Source organism: Mixophyes fleayi, chromosome 4 (assembly GCF_038048845.1).
Source record: "Mixophyes fleayi isolate aMixFle1 chromosome 4, aMixFle1.hap1, whole genome shotgun sequence".
NCBI lineage: Eukaryota > Metazoa > Chordata > Amphibia > Anura > Limnodynastidae > Mixophyes > Mixophyes fleayi.
Genome location: NC_134405.1, coordinates 35,927,713 through 35,954,656, shown reverse-complemented (window position 1 = coordinate 35,954,656; position 26,944 = coordinate 35,927,713). Strand labels below are relative to the sequence as shown.

General features: G+C 34.9%; 1 protein-coding gene across 1 annotated transcript; it reads right to left on the bottom strand.

The window, feature by feature from the left end:
* Positions 1-5,980: 5,980 nt before the first annotated feature.
* On the bottom strand, positions 5,981-16,568 carry LOC142150604 (uncharacterized). The gene is made up of 2 exons (XM_075205805.1): positions 15,716-16,568; positions 5,981-6,810 (listed from the first exon to the last, which is right to left on the bottom strand). Exons 1-2 carry the CDS (start codon positions 16,566-16,568, stop codon positions 5,981-5,983), a joined length of 1,683 nt encoding a protein of 560 aa, XP_075061906.1.
* Positions 16,569-26,944: the final 10,376 nt, after the last annotated feature.

Sequence of the window (26,944 nt, the reverse complement as noted above, 5' to 3'; positions counted from 1 at the left end):
TGTGTGTTTAATGAGTAACAAGCTATAGAAGGCTGATTCTATTCAGAAAATTAAAATAGCTTGTGTGAATCCTCAAGTTTTATAAGAGTTGACTCCTGTAGTCGATCTGACTTGTGGGTGACTCAGATATTCAGTATAGAATGTTGATCTATGGGTGTCCTGTTCTGTTGCTAGAGGGAATCCTGCTCATCAATCCACCTGTTAAAAAAAAATATATATTTTATACCAAAATCATACGAATGTAATATTTTCCCCTTGTTTGTAAGCTGTTGAGAATGGATTGTACATAATTAAGAAATTTTGATTTTTTTTATCTTGGAGTACATTCTGATTTAAGACATATATATAGTAAAAAGGAAAGATCAAAACAAAAAGGCGCCTAGTAGTGCAGTAATTTCCAAATCAAAACTGACAACATCCCAAAGTATGCTAAAAACACAATGTGAATCAGCCTCACACCAATGTGCACAACATGAATCAGGTTTATCTGATTATCTCTGGAGAGATTCTAAAGCTCCTTCCTGGTATGGACTCCAGATCAAATATTATACATTCAAATAGAAAAGGAATACAAATAGTGTAATATGTTCTGGATAACTGTAATCATGAGATAGAAGTGATAGACACACAATGGAAAAAACAAATCCTGTGTATCAGATTTATAAAAGATTAAATGGGGAATCACTCAATGAATCATTGTTTCCCTCTTTGATATTTAAATGAACATGAAAGTTTTAGTGCTGAATTAGTTTACCAAAGTGCTCGTGAAAATATCCTCTATAATCCCATAGTACTAATAGTGAATATATCAATATATATTATACATTTGATACCACAGCACTAATAGCGATATCTTGTGTATGGATCAGTACATTCTAATGCATAATATAGTTACCTTATTCTATAGATTTCTCCTTCAGTCTCTTTTCCTCATGCTCATTCTTACTGTTCCATCCTTCCAGCTCTCCAGTCACCAACTAACTAACACCAGCCTGATACAGCCTATTTATAGTCATTCCTCCCCATCTCTCTTCAATAGTTCCCGGGATGACCAAAGCTTATTCTCACACTAATTGTCTTCAGTTGACATTTAAATTAGTCTCTCATAAATTAAATTATTTCACCAGAGCAGCTTCAGTTTCTCATGTAAACCTCCTTGACATGTAAATGAGGTATAAACATTCTTAAGGTCACTTACAACAAAAGAGAATTGTAATTAGATCTTGGCTGGTGGTAACATCTTCCTTTCTAATTAGATCACAGCAGTCTCTGACATCCTGTTATGTCAACAAATGAACCTTTTATTTAAGATTCTCCTATTTTCTAGGCAGAGAGAGCCATAATCTTCTCTTTTGTTCAGATATAGCTATTTTGAGGTGATTACTGACTCCACACAAAATGAGAAACACATCTCGTGGAGTCAATAATGTTTTAGAAACATAAGAAGTAATATTATTGCAAAGTATATTAATATATAAGAATACTGGGGAATAAGGATATAGGACAGAAATTTACTAAAAAGTCACTCAGGTGTTTACCTCCCTGAAATACTTGTGACAGCAGCCAATTTATTGGTTAGAGGGAGACCAGTGTCAGTATCTAATCTCTGAACATTTGCAACGAGTGCTGCCAAGATTGGAAGAAGTATCAATCATGTTCTATATATTTTATACATTAATCCTGTACTGGCTGAACTGAATAAACAAAGAATCATACATGCATTTATGTATTTGACAATGACGGAATACGTTAAAATATATATGGCCATATTTTGGTTGAACGAATAACCTATAACAATAGGTTATAATAGGTTATAATCTGAATGATTTAGAAACATGTGAATATTGTATAAGAGTTTCAGGAATTGATTATATGATATAGGGAAATAGTCCTAATTATTATATCTTCAATAGACACAAAAAATAATAAATCATATCAAATCAATTCTTCCCTTCGGCATTTTTATATGATTCACTATTCTTCTTTATGATACACCTTCTTGACTATCAATTGTAAAATATTTTGCAGTTTTAATTAATATTCAGTTGGGGGATTGAACATTTTAACATTACCAAAAAAGTTATATAAGTTTATATTTTTATATTTGCCTGTATAAGAGTGGGCCCCTACATATAATAAACATAACTTTCCCCTGCTTTGTATACATTAGTATGAAGATCAAGAAAGTAGCAGGGTGAGATCATACTGGTGGATACACTGAGGTTGGTTGGGTCCTGGACCTATAAGGAAGTGGAGGGTTTTAGAGATTCAAAGTAAGTTTTTTAAGGTGGATGACAAAGGGGGTAAGTAATAAAATTAGAGGTTCCCAAAGAGAAGGAGCTGAGCACAAGAGGGCAAAATAGTTGATGCTGGGGGGGTGGCAGACAGATGAACTAATCACCAGAGAAGTTGAATGCTTGCAGATCCACGACAAGGAGTAAATGTATCAATCTGCGGATTATTTAGGTCGACGATATTCGGCGACATGCGGCAGGATTTAAAATGGCAATGTCTTCATAGGCAACTTTTGCAGCTTTACTCCGAGACTTTTAAAGGAACCTGTGCAGGTGTTCGATCGGCTCAGTAATATCACCGCACTGCTTCCATTGCGATGACATCTTTGTAACATTACTGTATGTTATTTACACACATCTATACATGAACAATACAAAAACATTTTACATGAACAATTCTTTCAGTAAAATCAAAGCCTTTTTAAATAATTCTAATCCCAATATATATATATATATATATATATATATATATATATATGTGTATGTATAACTAGGATCCTGCTTTCTTTATAAAGCAGTTAGGTATCACATGAAAAGGAAAAAAACTGCACATGTATAGAATGTATCCATGTGTATTAGCACCATCATTAAATGAACAAGGAGGGGTGTCAGTAACTAGTAGCAAAACCTCAACTGTGCAGCACAAAAGCAGCTTTAAGTTCAGCGACTGCCTTAATTTGCACAAGTGCACCTAGTTTCCACCAAGTGGCATGGGTCTACGCAGTAATAAGGAGCGTCTGCAGAAGCCTGTACATGGCAAGGAGAGCACCTGGGAGGAGTGAGGGTGTTCTGTACACAGTACAGTGTAAGCAGTAAGCATACCGTGCACATTGTTTTGCAGACGAAATTTCATTTTGCGGTTCAAGATTGACATGCGACACACTCTCGCTGTTGTTTCCTGTGTGGAAGGTGCACAACCATTTCCAGTCTGCATATGGACTTGAGTTTTGCACCAGTTCAGAGCTGGAAGAGATTACGTCTCATCCTATACTTTAAATTGGATATATTTTAAACCTCCATATTACATAGTAACATAGTTGATGAGGTTGAAAAAAGACACCAGTCCATCAAGTTCAAGCTATTTTGGATCTCCTGCGATCCTGCACTTATATTTGAAATTGATCCAGAGTAAGCAACCGCCAATCTGTTTCAATTGTGAAAATCCCCCCAGACTCAATATTGCAGTCCTATTTTTACCCTATATCCATTACTATCCTTTATTTTTATTAACGGTTGTATCCCTGGATACACTTTTCCGCTAAATATTTGTCTAAACTTTTCTTAAACATATCTATTGAATCTGCCAAACCTTCCCTGGCAATGAATTCCATATCTTGACTGCTCTTACTGTAAGGAACCCCTTCCTTTGCTGGTTGTGAAATTTCCTCTCCTCTAACCTTAGGGGGTGACCGCGTGTCCTGTGTATAGTCCTTGGGGTAAAAAGTTCCCATGAAAGTTCTCTGTATTGACCCTTAATGTATTTGTACATAGTAAACATATCTCCCCTTAGACGCCTCTTTTCTAAAGTAAACATTCTAAACTGGCTAACCTTTCCTCATAACTTAATGACTCCATACCCTTTATCAATTTTGTCACCCTTCTTTGAACCCTTTCTAGTTCCAAATTATCTTTTTAATATAGTGGTGCCTAGAACTGTACTGCAAATTCAAGATGAGGTCTTAACAACGATTTATACAGTGGCAAAATTACACTGTCTTCCCTTGCATCTATGCCCCTTTTTATGCATGTCAATACTTTGTTTGCCCTTGCAGCTGCTGCTTGACATTGAGCAGTATTGCTAAGTCTACTGTCTACGAGCACTCCCAAATCCTTTTCCATTATAGATTCTCCCAAATTAATTCCATTTAATTTATAGATTGCGTTCTTGTTTTTGATCCCTAAATGCATAAACTTACATTTATCTATGTTAAACCTCATGTTCCATTTGGCCGCCTAATCCTCCAGTTTATTTAAGTCCCTCTGTAGAGCTACATCTTACTCTGATTTTATTACCTTACAGAATTTAGTGTCATCTGCAAAAATAGAAACTTTACTCTCCTAACCATCACCAAGGTCATTAATAAATATATTAAAAAGGAGTGGCCCCAGCACAGAACCTTGAGGTACTCCACTTAAGACATTTGACCAATTAGAAAATGTTCCATTTATCACAACTCTCTGTTCCCTATTCTCTAACCAGTTTTCGATCCAAGTACAAATGTTGATTTCTAGACCGAGTTCCCTTATTTTGTAAACCAACCTCTTGTGTGGCACTGTATCAAAGGCCTTTGCAAAATCTAAGTAGACCACATCTACTGTGCTGCCCTGGTCTAAGTTCCCAACAATCTGTCCACCTGATCCACAATATGCCGAGCCCGAGCACCCGGGAGATAACACACTGTTTGGCATGCACGGTCCTGGTAACAGATTACCCTATCTACCCTCCTAATAATTGAATCCCCTACCACCACAATCTGCCTGGTCCCCTCTATGCTGGAGAGACCATTCCCCTGGTTGCTAGAGGAAGTCTCATCCAAATCTACCAATTCTGAACTGCCTTCCACAGCATCTTCATCCAATCTGGCAAATATGCTGGGATTGGTTAGCTCAGAACTGGCCTGGCTCTTCCTCCCTCTGCTACTCCTAGTAACTGTTACCCAGCTGTCTACCTGTGCATCCTCCTCTGTCTCTGCTCCATCCTGCTCAGATAACGCATCAACGGTGAGCTGTAAACTCTGCTCCAGGTTGGCAATCTCTCTCAATGTTGCAATGGTCTGCTTTAGATCAGTTACCTGGGCTTCCAAAGAGACCAATTGCTCACATTCCTCACAGAGGTATAAACCTTGAAACACTTGCTCGAAGTCTGCATACATATGAAAAGATATGCATTGAGTGAGATGAACTCCAAGCAATAAAATAAAAAGTTTGACAGACAAAAAATCACCACATGAAATATTCACAAAATCCTTTATTTCTAAGGCACCAGAACAAGTTTGACAACCAGCAAAATAAAATAATATCTACATGAGCAATAAAATTGTATACATACAGGCAGCAAGCTTACACAATTATACCCTGTAAAATAACATAAAGAATACACTTGGAAAGAGGGCCTTGTGTCAGTGTCAGCAGCATAGAGATGGTAATGGAGGCCAAAGGAGCTGATACCCTCACAGAGGGAAGAAGTGTAGAGGGAGAGGAGCAGGGGGACGAGAACAGATCCTTGGGAGATGCTGACAGGTAGTGGCAGAGGAGGGAAAATAGAGAAAGAAATAGAGACCCATAAGGATTGGATGGTGAAGTAGCAGTTGAAATATATAAGGGCAGTTTCACAGAAGCTGATGAAGAGGAGAGTTTGCTGGAGGAGAGGGTGGTCAATGGTGTCTAGTTGTGCAGAGGTCTAGAAAGCAGGATGAAAAACACTTAGATGTGACCTTAGTGAGAGCGGTTTCATTGCAGTGGAGGGGATAAAAACCAGATTAAAGAGGATCAAGAAAGGGAGTGGGAGGAAAGGAAGATAGTGATATGGTTGTAGCCCCTATTACCAGTCCCTCTCATGATTATTTAATACGTTTGCAGAGCGAATCGAATGTACTTTGTAAATTAACCTGCCACATCCAGTAAATGAAAATTGATTCTACCCTGTGTGAATATTATAATCATTAACAAGTTAACTTGTCTATGCTCTATTCAGTGCCAAGTGACTTCCTTGTGTGACTTCTCTGGTGAGTAAGAAGTGTTATCTCTTGTTTAAAACATTTGTTACATTCAGAGCACATAAATGGTTTCTCTCCTGTGTGGCTTCTCTGATGACTAACAAGGTGTGAATCAGTGTTAAAACACTTGCTCCATTTAGAACATGAAAAGGGCTTCTCTCCAGTGTGAATCATGTGGTGTCTAACAAGGTGTGACTTCTGTTTAAAACATTTGTTACATTCAGAGCATGAATATGGTTTTTCTCCTGTGTGAAATCTCTGGTGTAGAATTAAGTGTGAGATGGACCCAAAACATTTACTACATTCGGAGCATGAAAATAACTTCTCTGCAGTGTAAATCCTCTGGTGACTAACAAGTAATGACTTCTCTTTAAAACATTTGTTAGACTCAGAGCATGAATATGGTGTTTCTCCTGTGTGAATTCTCTGGTGTCTAATAAGGTGTGACTTCCGTTTAAAACATTTACTACATTCAGAAAATGGAAATGGGTTTTCTCCTGTGTGGATCCTCTGATGTGCAACAAGAAGTGACTTATGAGTAAAACACTTGTTACATTCAGAGCAATTAAACATTTTTTCTCCTGTGTGACTCCTCTGGTGTAGGATTAATTTTGAATTGGTACTAAAACATTTACTACATTCAGAACATGAAAATGACTTCTCGCCTGTGTGAATCCTCTGATATCTGATCAGCTTTGACTTCCATGTAAACATTTTATCACACTCAGAGCACTGATATGCCCTCTCTCCAGTGAGACTCATTGTGTGTTTAATTAGTAACAAGCTATAGAATTCTGCTCCTTTTCAGATAATTAAAGAAGCTTGTGTGAATCCTCAAGTTTAATAAGAGCTGACTTCTGTAGTCGATATGACTACAGATATACTGAGATATTCAGTATAGAATGTTGTTCTATGGGTGTCCTCTTCTGTTGCTAGAGGGAATCCTGCTCATTAATCCACCTGTTAAAAAAAAAAAATATATTTGATACCAAAGTTATATGAATGTAAATTGTACACCTACTTTGGAAGCTGATGGGAATCGATTGTACATAACTAAGAAATTTTGATTATCTCATCTTGGAATACATTCTGATTTCAGACATATATATAGTAAAAAGGAAAGATCAGAACATAAAGGCGCCTAGTAGTGCAGTAATTTCCAAATCAAAACTGACAACATCCCAAAATATGCTCATAAACACAATGTGAATCGGCCTCATACCAACGTGCACAACATGAATCAAGTTTATCTGATTACCTTTAGAGAGATTCCAAAGCTCCTTCCTGGTGTGGTCTCCATATACAAAGACATATATTCCAATAGAAAAGGAATACAAATAGTGTAATATGTTCTGGATAAATGTAATCATAAGTTGCAATACATATATAATGGATAAAACAAATCCTGTATATCTGATTTACAAAAGATTAAATGGGGAATCAAACAGTGATAATGAGATCATATTTGTACAAATAACTGAACAGTCACTCAATGAATCATTGTTTCCCTCTTTGATATTTAAATGAATATGAAAGTTTTAGTGCTGAATTAGTTTACCAAAATGCTCTTGAAAATATCCTCTATAATCCCGTAGGTTTAATGGTCAATATACCAATATATATTATACATTTGATACCACAGCACTGCTAGAGATAAATTGCACACATGACACCACAGTACTGATAGAAAAATAATTCACAGTAGTGTACTTCTATAATTATATGATTGTTAGATTGCAATACTAGCTATATAAATATTGCTAAGACAAGAATACAAACAGTAATAAATCACAAAATCAGCAATCACTTGTGTATGGATCAATACATTCTAATGCATAATATAGTTACCTTACTCTATAGATTTCTCCTTCAGTCTCTTTTCCTCATGCTCATTGTTACTGTTCCATTCTTCCAGATCTCCAGCCACCAACTAACTAACACCAGCTTGATACAGCCTATTTATAGTCATTCCTCCCCATCTCTCTTCAATAGTTCCCAATATGACCAATAATTATTCTCACACTATTTGTCTTCAGGTGAAATTTAAATTAGTCTCTCAAAAAAATAAATTATTTCATCAGAGCAGCTTCAGCTTCTGGTGTAAACCTCCTTGACATGTAAATGAGGTATAAACATTCCTAAGGTCACTTACAACAAAGGAGAATTGTAATTAGATCTTGGCAGGTGGTAACATTTTCCTTTCTAATTAGATCACAGCAGTCTCTGACATCCTGTTATGTCAACAAATGGACCTTTTATTTAAAATTCTCCTATTGTCTAGGCAGAGAGAGCCACAATCTTCCTTCTTGTTCAGATTTCGCTATTTTGAGGTGATTACTGACTCCACACAAATGAGAAACACATCTCATGGAAACAATAATGTTTTAGAAACATAAGAAGTAATATTATTGTGAAGTATAATAATATATAAGAATACTGGAGAATTAGGATATAGGACATAAATTTACTAAAAAGTCACTCAGGTGTTTACCTCCCCGAAATACTTGTGACAGCAGCCAATTTATGGGTTAGAGGAGACCAGTGTCAGTATCTAATCTCTAAACATTCGCAACGAGTGCGGCCAAGATTTGAAGAAGTATCAATCATGTTCTATATATTTCATACATTAATCCTGTACTGGCTGAACAGAATAAACAAAGAATCATACATGCATTTATGTATTTGACAATGGCGGAATACGTTAAAATAAATATGACCATATTTTGGTTGAACGAATAACCTATAACAATAGGTTATAATAGGTTATAATCTGAATGATTTAGAAACATGTGAATATTGTAGAAGAGTTTCAGGAATTGATTATATGATATATAGGGAAATAGTCCTAATTATTATATCTTCAATAGACATAAAAAATAATAAATCATATCAAATCAATTCTTCCCTTTGGCATTTTTATATGATTCACTATTCTTCTTTATTTTACAATTGATATTCAAGAAGGTGTATCATATTTTGCAGTTTTTAGACTAATTAATATTCAGTTGGGGGATTGAACATTTTAACATTACCAAAAAAGTTATATAATTTTATATTTTTATATTTGCCTGTATAAGAGTGGGCCCCTACATATAATAAACATAACTTTCCCCTGCTTTGTATACATTAGTATGAAGATCAAGAAAGTAGCAGGGTGAGATCCTACTGGTGGATACACCAAGGTTGATGCAAATGGGTTATAAAATTGCCTAGGCACTCCACTAAGATGTGCAGCTAAGTATGTAACAATGAACCCCACTGGTATTCACATAAAACAATATGTATAAAAACAGAGGTTACAAACATTTGCGCTCTGTTTTCCTACTCATAGGGTATTCATCTGAAAGGTTTCAGGTGGAAAAGAAACCTTCTTGCTTTGTACATTCAATCTCCAATGTTACTTGTGTACCATGAAACAAAATAATAAATGCAACATAGTGTAATTTGTTTAAATAACAACAGGGATATTCCACCACCACTGATACATATATGTATTACAGAATAGTGTCACAAATGTCCTAATGGGAATCCACAACCGTAATATTTCTTCAAGGAAAAAAATCCCCTTAGGGTATGTGCTTACGAGAACATAATATATCATGCGCCTTATAATAATTCTTGTGTCAGGGGTCTTCTGCCACGGATATCAGACAAACTGAATGTTCCTCTCAGCACATATATGAAAAAGTAAAACCAAGGAGAAAACCTCGTATGATACCATTTAAAAATTTATTGCAACAACAATAATAAAAAAGTACTAATCCCCTTGAGAGGAGTTGTACTTAAAGATAAAACTCGTACCGGAAAAACATCCTTGATAATCACATAGCAAGTTCTTTATACAGGATATATGTAGCAAAACCACACCATGGGGTAAATGTATCAAGGTGAGATTTTTCCGGCGGGTTTGAAAAGTGGAGATGTTGCCTATAGCTACCAATCAGATTCTAGCTGTCATTTTGTAGAATGTACTAAATAAATGATAGCTAGAATCTGATTGGTTTTTCAAACCCGCCGTAAAACTCTCAGCTTGATATATTTACCCCCATATGTCACCTTGGATGATCCTCTGGATACCGTCACTGAACCAACGCGTTTTAACCCTTAAAACGAGGGTGTTTATCAAGGATATACTGAGGTTGGTTGGGTCCTGGACCTATAGTGAAGTGGAGGATTTTAGAAATTCAAAGCACGTTTTGAAGGTGGATGACAAAGGGGGTAAGTAATAAAATTAGAGGTTCCCAAGGAGAAGTAACTGAGCACAGGAGGGCAAAATAGTCGATGTTGGGTGGAAGAGAGACAGATGAACTAATTACCAGAGAATCTGAATGCTTGCAGATCCACTCCAAGGGGTAAATGTTTCAATCTGTGCATTCTGCAAATCAGCAAAATTCTGCGACATTGCGGGGGGATTTAAAATGGCAATGTCTTTAAAGGCAAGTTTTTCCTGTACTGATATTGCCATTTTAAATCTGCCCTGCAAAGTTGCCAAATATCGTCGATTTACAGAATGCGCAGATTGATACATTTACCCCCAGGACAGTTACAGCTTTGCTCAGCGAATTTTAAAGGAACCTGTGAAAGTGTCCGATAGGCTCAGGAATATCACCGCACTGCATCCAGAGAACTATAAATACAGCTTCATTAGTGTGAGAAGCAGTGGTACATTTTATGTACTTCCAAAAGTAGCTATAAATGAGAGAAGACCACCCGGCAGAACAATAGTTTCAGGTCTAGACAACCTAATGGAGAAAGCTAGTATATATGTTGACACCTATTTGAGAGAATTTATATTCTACTTGCCTCCACATGTACAAGACACCTTATATGTCCTTAGTAAAATACAACATATCACGGTACATGAGAATACTTGGTTATGTACATGTGATGTGGAGGCTCTATACACTAGTATTGAGCATCAAAAAGGTTTAGAAGCTGCCAGACAATTTTTAGAGACCAAAGTGAGAAATAAACATAATAGTTTTGTTCTAAAACTATTAGAATTTGTCCTGACAAAAAACTTTTTTACATTTGATGACAAGTTCTTCTTACAGGTGAGGGGCACGGCGATGGGGACGACTTGTGCCCCAACCTATGCAAATCTCTACATGGGGTGGTGGGAAAGAGAGATAGTGTTCATCACTGAAAATGAGATCTACACCTTGCATGTTTTTTTTATGGCTAAGATTCATAGATGACATATTCCTCATTTGGGAAGGAGATAAGGAGATTCTCATAAAATTATTAACCATCTGAATGTCAATCAAATGAATCTTAAACTCACTTTTGATATAAATTCTGAGAAGATAACCTTTCTAGACCTTACGATTTCTGTTACAGATCAGAAAGAACTTTCTAGTGACATTTTTATTAAGAAAAGAGCAACAAACAGTATTCTCCACGCATCTAGCTCTGATCTCCCTTCTATAATTCGTTGTATCCCTAAATGAGAATCTCTCTGTATGAGAAGAAACTGTGGTGATTTAGCTACTATTGACAAAAGAGCTAAGGAGTTACGTGAAAGACTCCTGAAAAGAGGGTATAGCCATAATTTGATCAAAAAAGCATATAGAGAAACTAGAACTATTAAAAGAGATTCTTTAATCTTTCCACAAAGACAACATAAATCAGAAAATACAATCATTAGATTTGTTAGTACCTTCAACAATCAGTGTCAGGAAATTCAATCTATCCTACAAAAACCTAATCACACCTTGAAATTAGATCCAGATCTTCAAGAGATAATGGGAAACAGAATACTTACCAGCTGGAGGAGATCGAAGAATCAACATGACTTATTTGTACATAGTCATTTTAAGGACAATTCAAAACAGATGACAATTTGAAAAAAAAAATTACTGGATTTTACCCTTGTGGGAAATGTAAAGTCTGCAAGTATACAAAGAAGACCCACCAATTTGTGGACAAATTTGCTAATCGCCACACCATTAAAAGCTTTATTAATTGTGACACACAAGGTGTCATATATTGTCTCACCTGTCCTTGTGAGTTAAGCTATATCGGGATGACTAGCAGACCTTTTAAACATCGACTGCTAGAACATGTAGGCAACATTTGTAATGACGAACAAGATGCCAAGAGAATGAAAACTTCTGTAGCCAGACATTTTTTAAAGGCACATAACAACAACCCAAAATACTTAATAGCTTATGGAATGGAAAAATTAAATCTTGGAACTAGAGGTGGCGATATTAAACAGATGTTGTTGAAGCATGAAGCGAAAATGATCTTCTTAATGGGGACAATTTATCCTAAGGGATTAAATGACAACAATAATTATACAGCTTTTCTCTGATTGATGGAGTGATATAATTAGATCTAATGGGATTATCATATGGACCCTCACTGTATTTCCTTTGCTAATATTGATACATTTCGGTGGAACCACAGCCACAATAAATTATGCAAGGGATTATTATACAGGATTTTTATTTGATTTTAACTGCCAATATTAATATATCTAGGTGGAACTATAGTTACATAATGGGTTATATATATTAAGATTCAATAAAATCTTAATGATTTAGTTACAATTATATATAATCTACAATTGTTAGTGTCTTATAGGGAGATATATATAAGAGTATACTTAATTTGAATTTAAGCAGTTGTTTAAAAATAGAAAAATGTCATTATTATTATAATATAGTTTTTGTCACTTAATATCACATAAAACTAACATAAAGAACACAAAAATGAAAAGTAATATATTAAATAATATAAATTAAAACTAAAAATGTAAAAAAAAAAAATGAAATACAATATAAAACATAAAATAAATATTAATTAATATTAAAAAATAAAAATAAAAGAATAATTAACAATTTTAAAAAATGTAAAATAAAAAATAGTCCAAAATTTTAACAATTATTGCAAAAATTAATGAATATGTTATAACAAAATAACACACTATTAATATTAGTCACATCATAACTTACCTCACTTTGGATATAACAATCCCTTATTATAGTTTAATTTGGATACTTTAATCCCTTATCTTCAACACTTTTTAGCATCAAGCACTTTATTTATACATTATTATCACTTTATTTTCTTTTTTGTTTTAATTTGATACAGAATTTCATTATGGTACATATCTGAATTCCATATCACCATAAACAACATATGGATCTTTAGTGATCTTGATTAATTATGGTTTACTTGATCACATATGATTAAAATCTGCTAGACCTAGCAGCAACTATAGTAAATCCCATTTTATTAAGCCGTATTATTAAGTATATTTATAGTTCCCTTCCTTATAATCGGCAATGCAATGCATTTGGACCAATAGAAATCCGAATGGGAGGAGTTCGGATTATAACCATCAGAGATTGGCTGTATATTATGCCAATCACTTTGATTAACACTCTTTCTTATAGGTGGAGACACCCTCACGTCATGAGGTTAAGCCCCACACTGACAGTATTTAATAACCGTCAGAACAGTCTCTCGGCTTGCCTTAAATAAGCACACAGCGAAACGCGCGTCAGCGAATCGCTGGGTGCACTAGATTATACTTGACTAAAGGGGAAATAAGAAATAAGAAATTGCTCCAACAAAACCAGAGATATTCTGGAGCTTTTTGTAGGCAGATAGTTAGCCGCCGCTGTATACTTGAAAGCTGTTTGAGAGTATAATTAATAATACTGGTGTCACTACCACTACATAACTGGAAGCTGATTGAGAGTATAACAAACAATACTGGCACTACCACTACATATCTAACAAATGATACTATCTTTTACCTGATGAGGTATATGGATCTAAGATGAATGGGAGCTAATTGAGAGACTAGCGAGTAATAATAATGTTACTGCTATATATAATCACGAGACCATCCACATCAGATGTGTAATATAAAAAACTGTGACTCGTTCCAACAAATCCTAGTTAGTGTGGAGCCTTTCTAGGTAGATAGCAAATCATCTCCGTGTATTACTAAAGCTGATCAAGAGAATAGTGAGTAACACTGGTGTCATTATCATATATGCGTTTAATGAGATTATTAACAGCCAATGTATTTGGAGATATGAAATGTGGATATTACTCTAAATCTATTATATATTATACTCCCCATTATATTAAGGCAAGTTACCTGGTGCACCCAGTCACTTTTGATTACACACAGTGATTTTATTGAAGATATACTTTTATATATCGCTGATTTAATCTAAACAAAAAAAGTTAAATTTTAAAAGTTAATATCCTTTAATATTGAGAACCAATGTGCACCTATTTATTTCCTTTCAACTTTGTTGAAGATTGTACATGGCAAGGAGAGGACCTGGGAGGAGTGAGGGTGTTCCGCACACAGTACAGATTAAGCATACAGTGCACATTGTTTTGCAGAGACGATATTTCATTTTGTGGTTCAAGATGGCCATCGGCACACTCTCGCTGTTGTTTGCTGTGTGGAAGGTGCACAATCATTTCCAGTCTGCATAAGGACCTGAGTTTTGCACCAGCTCAGAGCTGGAAGAGATTACGTCTCATCCTATACATTAAATTGGATTCATTTAAAACCTCCATATTGAAGCCAAACAATGTAATAAAAAGGTTGACAGACAAATAATCGGTACATGGAATATTCAAAAAATCCTTTATTTCTAAGGCACCAGAACAAGTTTGACAACCAACAAAATAAAATTATATGTACGTGAGCAATAAAATTGTATACGTACAGGCAGCAAGCTTACACAATTATACCCTGTAATATAACATAAAGAAAATACTTGGAAGGAGGGCCTTACGTGGGTGTCAGCAGCATAGAGATGGTAATGGAGGCCAAAGGAGCTGATACCATCACAGAGGGAAGAAGTGTAGAGGGTAGAAGAGCAGGGGACGAGAACAGATCCATGGGGGATGGTGACAGGTAGTGGCAGAGGAGGGAAAATAGAGACAGAAATAGAGACCCAAAATTAGTGGTTGGTGAAGTAGAAGTTGAACCATATAAGGGCAGTTTTCACGGAAGCTGATGAAGAGGAGAGTTTCCTGGAGGAGAGGGTGGTCAATGGTGTCTAGTTGTGCAGAGGTCTAGAAAGATAAGCAGGATGAAAAAACACTTAGATGTGACCTTAGTAAGGGTGGCTTTATTGGAGTGGAGGGGATAAAAACCAGATTGAAGAGGACCAAGAAAGGGAGTGGGAGGAAAGGAAGATAGAGATATGGTTGTAGCCCCTATTATCAGTCCCTCTCATGATTATTTAATCGGTTTGAAGAGTGAATTGAATGCACTTTGTAAATGACCTCCACTGTGTGTAAGTGACAGGGACATTTTTAATGTGCTACTGGTTTAAAATAAGAACATAACAAAAAACATTCAACTTCATTAGTATCTTAATAAACCACATGACACCTTGGGACTTCTTTGTCATTGATGGTTTGTATACAGTTGCTCTCGATTACAGGGAGACCATCCCAGGGGAAAAATTCCTAAGTCTCAATGTTAGTCGTTCCAGTATAAAAAATATTTGATTTTACATACATTTTCCACATCCAGTTAATGAAAATTGATTCTCTCCTTTGTGAATATTATAATGATTAAACAAGTTAACTTGTCTATGAAATACATGCTCTATTCGGAAACAAGTGACTTCCTTGTGTGACTTCTCTGGTGAGTAAGAAGTGTTATCTCTTGTTTAAAACATTTGTTACATTCAGAGCACATAAATGGGTTCTTACCTGTGTGGCTTCTCTGATGCCTAACAAGGTGTGAATCAGTCTTAAAACACTTGCTACATTTAGAACATGAAAAGGGCTTCTCTTTGGTGTGAATCATGTGGTGTCTAACAAGGTGTGACTTCTGGTTAAAACATTTGTTACATTCAGAGCATGAAAATGGTTTTTCTCCTGTGTGAATCCTCTGGTGCATGATTAAATGTGAATTGGTACGAAAACGTTTGTTACATTCAGAGCATGAATATGGTTTTTCTCCTGTATGAAACATCTGATGTAGGATTAAGTTTGAATTGGACCCAAAACATTTACTACATTCGGAGCATGAAAATGACTTCTCTCCAGTGTGAATCCTCTGGTGACTAACAAGTAATGACTTCTCTTTAAAACATTTGTTACACTCAGAGCATGAATATGGTTTTTCTCCAGTGTGAATCCTCTGGTGACTAATAAGGTATGATTTCTCTTTAAAACATTTCTTACACTCAGTGCATGAATATGGTTTTTCTCCAGTGTGAATCCTCTGGTGTCTAATAAGGTGTGACTTCCGTTTAAAACATTTACTACATTCAGAACATGAAAATGGGTTTTCTCCTGTGTGGATCCTCTGATGTTCAACAAGAAGTGACTTGGAAGTAAAACACTTGTTACATTCAGAACAACTAAACATTTTTTCTCCTGTGTGACTTCTCTGGTGTAGGATTAATGTTGAATTGGTATTAAAACATTTACTGCATTCAGAACATGAAAATGGCTTCTCGCCTGTGTGAATCCGCAGGTGTATGATCAGCTGTGACTTCCATCTAAACATTTTATCACACTCAGAGCATTGATATGTTCTCTCCCCTGTGAGACTCATTGTGTGTTTAATGAGTAACAAGCTATAGAAGGCTGCTTCTATTCAGAAAATGAAAATAGCTTGTGTGAATCCTCAAGTTTTATAAGAGTTGACTCCTGTAGTCAATATGACTTCTGGGTGACCCAGATATTCAGTATAGAATGTTGATCTATGGGTGTCCTCTTCTGCTGCTAGAGGGAATCCTGCTCATTAATCCACCTGTTAAAAAAAAAATATATATTTTATACCAAAATTATATGAATGTAACATTTTCCCCTTGTTTATAAGCTGTTAACAATGGATTGTACATAATTAAGAAATTGTGATTATTTTAGCTTGGAGTACATTCTGATTTCAGACATATATATAGTAAAAAGGAAAGATCAAAACAAAAAGGCGCCCATTAGTGTAGTAATTTCCAAATCAAAACTGACAACATCCCAAAATATTTTCAACAACACAATGTGAATCAGCCTCACACCAATGTGCATAACATGAATCAGGATTATCTGATTATCTTCCTAACATGGACTCCAGACCAAAAGTTATACATTCAAATAGAAAAGGAATACAAATAGTGTAATATGTTCTGGATAACTGTAATCATAAGATAGAAGTGATACACAAACAATGGAAAAAACAAATCCTGTGTATCTGATTTATAAAAGATGAAATGGGGAATAAAACAGTTAAAATGAAATAATATTTGTATTAATAGCTGAACATTCATTCAATGAATCATTGTTCCCCTCTTTGATATTTAAATGAACATGAAAGTTTTAGTGCTGAATTAGTTTACCAAAGTGTTCGTGACGATATCCTCTATAATCCATAGTACAAATAGTGAATATATCAATATATATTATACTTTTGATACCACAGCACTGATAGAGAAAACTTGCACACATGACACCATAGTAATGATAGAAGAATAATTCACAGGAGTGTACTCTTATAATTACATGTATGATTGTTAGATTTCAATACTAGCTTTATTAATATTACTAAGACAAGAATACAAACAATTATAAATTACAAAATCTGCAATCACTTGTGTATGGATCAGTACATTCTAATGCATAATATAGTTACCTTATTCCGTAGATTTCTCCTTCACTCTCTTTTCCTCATGCTCATTCTTACTGTTCCATCCTTCTAGCTCTTCAGCCACCAATTAACTAACACCAGCCTGATACAGCCTATTTATAGTCATTCCTCCCCATCTCTCTTCAATAGTTCCCGGGCTGACCAAAACTTATTCTTACACCAATTGTCTTCAGGTGAAATTTAAATCAGTCTCTCATAAAATTAAATTATTTGATCAGAGCAGCTTCAGTTTCTGGTGTAAACCTCCTTGACTTGTAAATGAGGTATAAACATTGCTATGGTCACTTACTACAAAGGAAAACTGTAATTAAACCTTGGCAGGTGTAACATTATGCTTTCTAATTAGATCACAGCAGTCTCTGACATCCTGTTATGTCAGCAAATGGACCTTTTGTTTAAGATTCTCCTATTGTCTAGGCAGAGAGAGCCACAATCTTTTCTTTTGTTCAGATTTAGCTAGTTTGAGGTGATTACTGACTCCGCACAAATGAGAAACACATCTCATGGAAACAATAATGTTTAAGAAACATAAGAAGTAATATTATTGTGAAGTATATTAATATATAAGAATACTTGGTAATTAGGATATAGGACATACATTTATTAATAAGTCACTCAGGTGTTTACCTCCCGTAGACAGCAGCCAATTTATTGGTTAGAGGAGACCAGTGTCAGTATCTAGTCTCTGAACATTCGGAACGAGTGCTGCCAAGATGTGAAGAAGTAGCAATCATATTCTATATATTTCATACAATAACCCTGTACTAGCTGAACTGAATAAACAAAGAATCATACATGCATTTATGTTTAAGACAATGGCGGAATACGTTAAAATAAATATGGCCATATATTGTTTGAACAAATAACCTATAAAAATAGGTTATAACAATCTGAATGATTTAGAAACATGTGAATATTGAAGAAGAGATTCAGGAATTGATTATATGATATAGGGAAATAGTCCTAAGTATTATATATTCAATAGACACAAAAAATATGAAATCAGATCAAATCAATTCTTCCCTTTGGCATTTTTATATGGTTCACTATTATTCTTTCTGATACACCTTCTTGACTATCAATTGTAAATTATGTTGCTGCTTTTAGACTAATTAATGTTCAGTGGGGGGATTGAACATTTTAATATTACCAAAAGAATTATATAAGTTTTATATTTTTATATTTCCCAGTATAAGAGTGGGCCTCTACATATAATAAACAGCACTTTCCTCCGCTTTGTATACATTAGTATGAAGATCAAGAAAGTAGCAGGTTAAGATCATACTGGTGGATACACTGAGGTTGGTTGGGTCCTGGACTTATAAGGAAGTGGAAGGTTTTAGAGATTCAAAGTAAGTTTTTAAGGTGGATGACAAAGGGGGTAAGTTATAAAATTGGAGGCTCCCAAGGAAAAGGAACTGAGGGCAAAATAGGATAGTTACAGCTTTGTTCAGCGAATTTTGACGGAACCTGTGCAAGTGTCCGATCTGCTCAGTAATATCACCTCACTGCTTCCAGAGAACTATAAACACAGCTGCATTAGTGTGAGTAGCAGCGGTACGTTTTATGTACTTCCGAAAGTACATAAAAATGAGAGTAGACCACCCGGCAGACCAATAGTTTCAGAAATTCACAATGGACTGTTTATGAGTGAACAGATATCTTGAATACTGTATGTGTTTAACATCTGATTAGAAATACTCTTGTATAACTAAAAATGTATTCTTTTGTTGTTACAGAGGTCAAGGATTCCAGCTATGAATTAGTTTATTAAATACACTTTAAGTAGTTACAGTACATATGGTCATAGGTTCGTGTTGTAAGTTATATAACTATGATTTTGCAAGCATACTAGTGACTATAAATATAAATGCGTTTAGAATGATACTAAAATATTAATGAACAATTATATAATGTTTTTGGTAGATTATATCCAAGAAATGAACAAATAGTCACGTGTGTGCAAGTGTGAAATTATAGATATAGACATACAGTGAGAGAATAATATTATAAAGTCATGTTTAGTCTTAAATTAACAAGCTTTTACTAACAAATCTGATAAAAGCATTTTCCAAGATTTCAAATTGTTTTACTTAAAACTTATCTTATTATTAAGATTTTAGTCTACTGTCTATTTCAATGTTAATCAAGTGTATTTTCTCATGGGAAAATTTCCTTCCACACCAAAGTATTTAACATATGTTTGTGGATTCAACAAAAGGCTGTGCATATAGATTAAGTTACAAGGTATCTTTTGTTTTTGTTTGCTAACTTAATAAACATTAACCTATTCATTCTTTGTTCCCAAGAGAGCCAAAAAGGGTGGGATCTAATGCCAAATGTTTATTTTTTTTACAGGAGACAAGCTGTTGATTTATTTGGTTTTAAAACAAGTAATTTAGATACTAGTTTGAAACATATAGTTCAAATTGTTATAATATACTGATTATATTTTATTAATGTTTTTTCTCTCACTTCACTTAGGATACACCAACAGGATTTAAGGACTATCACTTAGTTAATTTTAAGGTTTGAGCACACAGATTTAAGAAATTACAAATTGTGCAGAGATACAGTGTTTGTGATATGCCTGATACATATAAATATATGAGATGTATCAATGCAGTATACTAGTGTGATTTTAGAGATATATTGATAGAACTATTATCTGAACAAAGCATATGAGTGTGTTAATGATTAAAAGGAAAATACTAATTGAATATATATGTATATATATATATATATATATATATATATATATATATATATATATATTCAATTAGTAATTTAGCAAAATATATATACATATATATATATATATATATATATATATATATATATATATTGCTATTTTATGAAAAAAACAGGTATAGTAAGATGGTGCAAACCAATTGAATATCACAGAAAATGTCCAAATTATGTTTATTTTTAGTTTTTTTCATCTGTTCTCTTTCCTTTCCCTTGAGTAAGTTTCGGATATGTTTTAGAATGAACCTGCTTATAAAAATATTAAATAATTATAAATGTTTGATAATGACAGGGACCTTTGGTTTATAATTAAATTGGGAGTTAAGAATGTTGTATTAACCTTCTGTGGTCTATAGGGGCACTCTAACAGCTCCACTGGGGTTGGATCTATATGGTTGAGTGAAATTTATTTTTAACCCCCCCTACTGTGGGGACCTGGGGAATTCGATTTATCCACAGAGAGTGGATAAGGTAGGAACATATCTTTCTATACTTTTATTAAATCTAGTATTAATAAACTAAATTCTTGATTTGAGAGTCTATCGGAGGTGCTGGAGTGTACCTAAAGGGACAGCGGTAATATTGGTTTAAATAGTCCTAATGTGATTGCTATACACAGCATTAGTATGTATTGCATTGCATAGCGCATATGTACTTCCTGCATTGCGTATGTGTACTTCCAGTATTGTTGCCACGTGTTTAAACAGTTGTGTTCATAGCCTGTTATATATGCATAGTATAATCACTTGGTAAAGCCTCTGAAAAGATATTACTGTTTGGGAAATGTATTTTCTGCGCAGAAAACTAAGGTCTATGTGTTTGTGAACTGTATGATTCTGAAGTGAAAGTTGATTTACTGTTGAAAAAGACAGGGATAACGGTTGCTGCCGGCAGGTATAGTGGCAGCAAGAGCTCTGTTTGAAATGAGAACAGTTAAAGAGGCTTTTGAGACACACTCCCCAATAGTAATCGCAAAGCTTAGCGATAGCTAGTATCTCTAAGCGGTGCGATCGGACCGCATGGTTTATTGTGTAACCGTGATTGTGACTTGGGTGGAGCTGCGGGGGGAATTACGCTGGCGAGGCGGGTAAACGCTGATGCTACCAGTTCAGTAATATACTCAGCAGATTTGTTGAAGAGGCAGGGTATCAAGGAGCTGATATTCCTGTGGTTCACGTTGATATTTCTGTGTTAGGAGGTGAGTGGACGTAGCCTGTGAAGTCGTCCACGGGTAAAGTCTCTAGTAGGCCCTGTTTGAAAGGAGAACAGTTAAAGAGACCTGTGTTGCGTAGCATTGAGAAATAGGTTATTTTCACAATGGGTGCTAAGCAAATGCTAGAGATGGTTGATGGTGTGCTGCCTAAAGAAGGACCGATTGGTTCGGCGTGGTTTCTTATGTTTAAGAAGTATGGTGCATACACAACAGCGTTTTGTGACAAATGGGTCAAGATGACCAAGGATTGTTTGAGACCTATTCCAAAGATCGGTAGTTTTGATTCAGAGGTGTTTAATAATATTAGAGATAAGGTACGGTTGATTAAATCAACAAAAGTGAGAATTGAAAATGACGACTGTTTGAAACTGTGGCAACTTCAAGGGAGCATGTAGCAGGATAGCATGCAAAGCAAAAGGTAGCGCAGCAAAATGAAGCGAGCGCAAGCAGGAAAGTTTAAAGCAAATTTAAAAAAAAGTTCACAAAAAAAAAATTGTGACTTAAACATAATTGCGTGTTTTAATTTTTGGCAGTATGCGTCCAACAATACCCTTGTGCTTCACAGCCAAAGTGGCCGACCAGAGCAGAGGGGAGAAGCAGTGCACGGCTCAGCCCCAAAACTATGGTTGACCATCAGGAAGTTGGGACATCTGGGTTAAGTACACAAAGCATGGCTACAAGTAAAGAGGTGTAACAGTAATTACAATAGTGAATAGTACAAAAATTGTAAATGCTAAAATATGTAGAATCAATTCATGCGAGTTGTAACTTAGAGGTAAATTATTGTTTAGAAATATGACAACATCTTGAAATCGAAACAAAATATAGTTAAACTGTTTATAAAACAGATTGTAGGGGAACTGTTATTATCAAATGTTCTAAATGAAAAATCCATATATATAGTATGCGTGTCCTGGGAAAATGATATTAGTGTAATGTGTAAAGGAATAACGTGTTTTATGAATTCTCATATTTTCTCTCTATTATATATAAATTTGAAATTCTTGTTTTGTTGTTTGTTTTTCTCCTCCCCAATAGATATTAGGAGAAAAATGGGGGGGTTTGAAAAGTTGTGATAAGAAGATGCTAAAATTTGCGATTTTTGGACGAATGACAAGACTCCATCTTACCTTGCCAAAGTTTGACATCATGATGTCACAACAATGAAAGAAAATATTCTCTTAGACGTTTTTGACAGGGATAAGAGATAGCTTAAATAGGAGTTGTTCAAATCTGTGTTTCACTATCCAGAGGTTGGTCTGGTGTCAGAAGCAAAATAAGGCAGACGTGTTTGTTTTATCTCTGCATAGTGGAATGAGTTTGAAGACATTTTGTCTCTTCTTCTATAATCAAATATTACTGTGAATCGTAAAAATGTATCTGTATTACCACAACTAATTTCAAAATTGTATTATATGTATATCTTTGAGTCAACAATAGTCAACAAAATGCACATGGACACATTCTGGACGATCTATATTTGTATTCAAAATTATTGAGTAGATATCTGAATGCACCATTGTCACTTGTGATATTGCACGCACAGATTACTGCCTTAGAATTTCTCGTCATTTATGTAGGGTGTGGGATTTGTGAAAACGTATGTGTATAGTACAGTATATTTTTATAGTCTAGTGGTAAATATATATATATAAAGTAAAGGATTAATTATGTAGACCTGATCAGGAAAATGTTTTGCTGTATAATAGATTTAGAAAATGTTAAGTAGGTTGTCATATCTTGATGTTCTATTATAATTTAGTTCAGAAGGTTATCATTATGTCTTTACATGTGATTACATCCGGATTTACATAACATAGTACTGGATATATTTATTGTGAACAGTGTAAATTAGGCGGGTGTAACAGTGTAAGTGACCTTAGGAATGTTTATATCTCATTTACATGTCAAGGAGGTATACACCAGAAACTGAAGCTGCTCTGATTAAATAATTTAATTTTATGAGAGACTAATTTAAATTTCACCAGAAGACAAATAGTGTGAGAATAAGTTTTGGTCATCCCGGGAACTATTTAAGAGAGAGATGGGGAGTAATGCATATAAATAGGCTGTATCAGGCTGGTGTTAGTTAGGTGGTGGCTGAAGACCTGGAAGGATGGAACAGTAAGAATGAGCAGGAGGAAAAGAGACTGAAGGAGAAATCTACAGAGTAAGGTAACTATATTATGCATTAGAATGTACTGATCCTTACACAAGTGATTGCTGATTTTGTGATTTATAATTGTTTGTATTCTTGTCTTAGTAATATTTTTATAGCTATGATTGCAATCTAACAATCATAAATATAATATTAAGAGTACACTACTGTGAATTATTTTTCTATCAGTACTGTGGTGTCATGTGTGCAAGTTTTCTCTATCAGTGCTGAAGTATCAAATGTATAATATATATTGATATATTCACTATTAGTACTATGGGATTATATAGGATATTTTCATGAGCACTTTGGTAAACTAATTCAGCACTAAAACTTTAATGTTCATTTAAATATCAAAGAGGGGAACAATGATTCATTGAGTGAATGTTCAGTTATTTATACAAATATGATCTCATTGTCACTGTTTGATTCCCCATATAATCTTTTATTAGATACACAGGATTTGTTTTTTCCATTGTATATGTATTACTTAAATCTTATGATTACATTAATCCAGAACATATTACACTATTTGTATTCCCTTTTCTTTTTGAATGTATAAAATTTTGATCTGGAGTCCACCTTAGCAAGGAGCTTTGGAATCTCTCCAGAGATAATCAGATAAACCTGGTTCATGTTATGCACATTGGTATGAGGCTAATTCACATTTTGAGCATATTTTGGGACCTTGTCAGTTATGATTTGGAAATTACTGCACTACTAGGCGCCTTTTTGTTCTGATATTTCCTTTTTACTATATATGTGTCTGAAATCAGAATGTACTCCAAGATGAAATAATCAAAATTTCTTCATTGTGTACAATCCATTGTCAACAGCTTACAAACAACGTGTAAAATGTACATTCATATAATTTTGGTATAAAATATATTTATTTTTTCAACAGGGGGATTAATGAGCAGGATTCCCTCTAGCAGCAGAAGAGGACACCCATAGATCAACATTCTATACTGAATATCTGAGTCACCCATAAGTTAGATCGACTACAGAAGTCAGCGCTTATAAAACTTGCAGATTCACAGAAGCTATTTTCATTTACTGAATAGAAGTAGCCTTCTATAGCTTGTTACTCATTAAACACACAATGAGTCTCACAGGACAGAGACCATATCAATGCTCTGAGTGTGATAAAATGTTTAGATGGAAGTCACAGCTGATCATACACCTGAGGATTCACACTGGCGAGCAGCCATTTTCATGTTCTGAATGTAGTAAATGTTTTAGTGCCAATTCAAAATTAATCCTACACCAGAGGAGTCACACAGGAGAAAAAATGTTTAGTTGCTCTGAATGTAACAAGTGTTTTACTCATAAGTCAGATCTTGTTACACATCAGAGGATCCACACAGGAGAAAACCCATTTTCATGTTCTGAATGTAGCAAATGTTTTAAACAGAAATCACACCTTATTAGTCACCAGAGGATTCACACTGGAGAAAATCCATATTCATGTTCTGAATGTAACAAATGTTTTAAACAGAAGTCATTACTTGTTAGTCACCAGAGGACTCACACTGGAGAGAAATCATTTTCATGCTCCGAATGTAGTAAATGTTTTAAACAGAAATCACACCTTATTAGTCACCAGAGGACTCACACTGGAGAGAAGTCATTTTCATGCTCCGAATGTAGTAAATGTTTTGGGACCAATTCACACTTAATCCTGCACCAGAGGTTTCACACAGGAGAAAAACCATATTCATGCTCTGAATGTAACAAACATTTTCGTACCAATTCAAAATTAATCATGCACCAGAGGATTCACACAGGAGAAAAAACATTTTCATGCTCTGAATGTAACAAATGTTTTAAACAGAAGTCACACCTTGTTAGACACCACATGATTCACACTGGAGAGAAGCCCTTTTCATGTTCTAAATGTAGCAAGTGTTTTAACACTGATTCACACCTTGTTAGTCATCAGAGAAGCCACACAGGAGAGAAACCATTTATGTGCTCTGAATGTAACAAATGTTTTAAACAAAAGATAACACTTCTTACTCACCAGAGAAGTCACACAAGGAAGTTACTTGTTTCCGAATAGAGCATGTATTTCATAGACAAGTTAACTTGTTTAATCATTATAATATTCACAAAGGAGAGAATCAATTTTCATTTACTGGATGTGGCAAATGTTGTATGTAAAATCAAATATTTTTTGGACTGGAACGTCTAACATTGAGACATAGGAATTTTTTCCCTGGGATGGTCTCCCTGTAATTGAGAGCAACTGTATACCAACCAACAATGACAAAGTAGTCCCAAGGTGTCATGTGGTTTATTAAGATACTAATGAAGTTGAATGTTTTTTATTATGTTCTTATTTTAAACAGTAGCACATTTAAAGTGTCCATGTCACTTACATACAGTGGAGGTAATTTACAAAGTGCATTCAATTCACTCTGCAAACTGATAAAATAATCATGAGAGGGACTGGTAATAGGGGCTACAACCATATCTCTATCTTCGTTTCCTCCCACTCCCTTTCTTGATCCTCTTCAATCTGGTTTTTATCCCCTCCACTCCAATGAAGCCACCCTCACTAAGGTCACATCTAAGTGTTTTTTCATCCTGCTTATCTTTCTAGACCTCTGCACAACTAGACACCATTGACCACCCTCTCCTCCAGCAAACTCTCCTCTTCATCAGCTTCCGTGAAACTGCCCTTATATGGTTCAACTGCTACTCACCATCCACTCCTTATGGGTATCTAGTTCTGTCTCTATTTTCCCCTTCTCTGCCACTACCTGTCACCATCCCCCAATAATCTGTTCTCGTCCCCCTCCTCTACCTCTATAATTCTTCCCTCTGTGATGGTATCAGCTCCTTTGGCCTCAATTACCATCTCTATGCTGCTGACACCCACGCAAATCCCTCTTTCCAAGTGTTTTCTTTATGTTATATTACAGGGTATAATAGTGTAAGCTTGCTGCTTGTACGTATACAATTTTATTGCTCACGTACATTTTATTTTATTTTGCTGGTTGTCAAACTCGTTCTAGTGCCTTAGAAATAAAGGATTTTTTGAAAATTCCATTTGACGATTATTTGTCTGTCAACCTTTTTATTACATTGTTTGGAGTTCAATATGGAGGTTTTAAATGTATCCAATTTAAAGTATAGGATGAGACGTAATCTCTTCCAGCTCTGAGC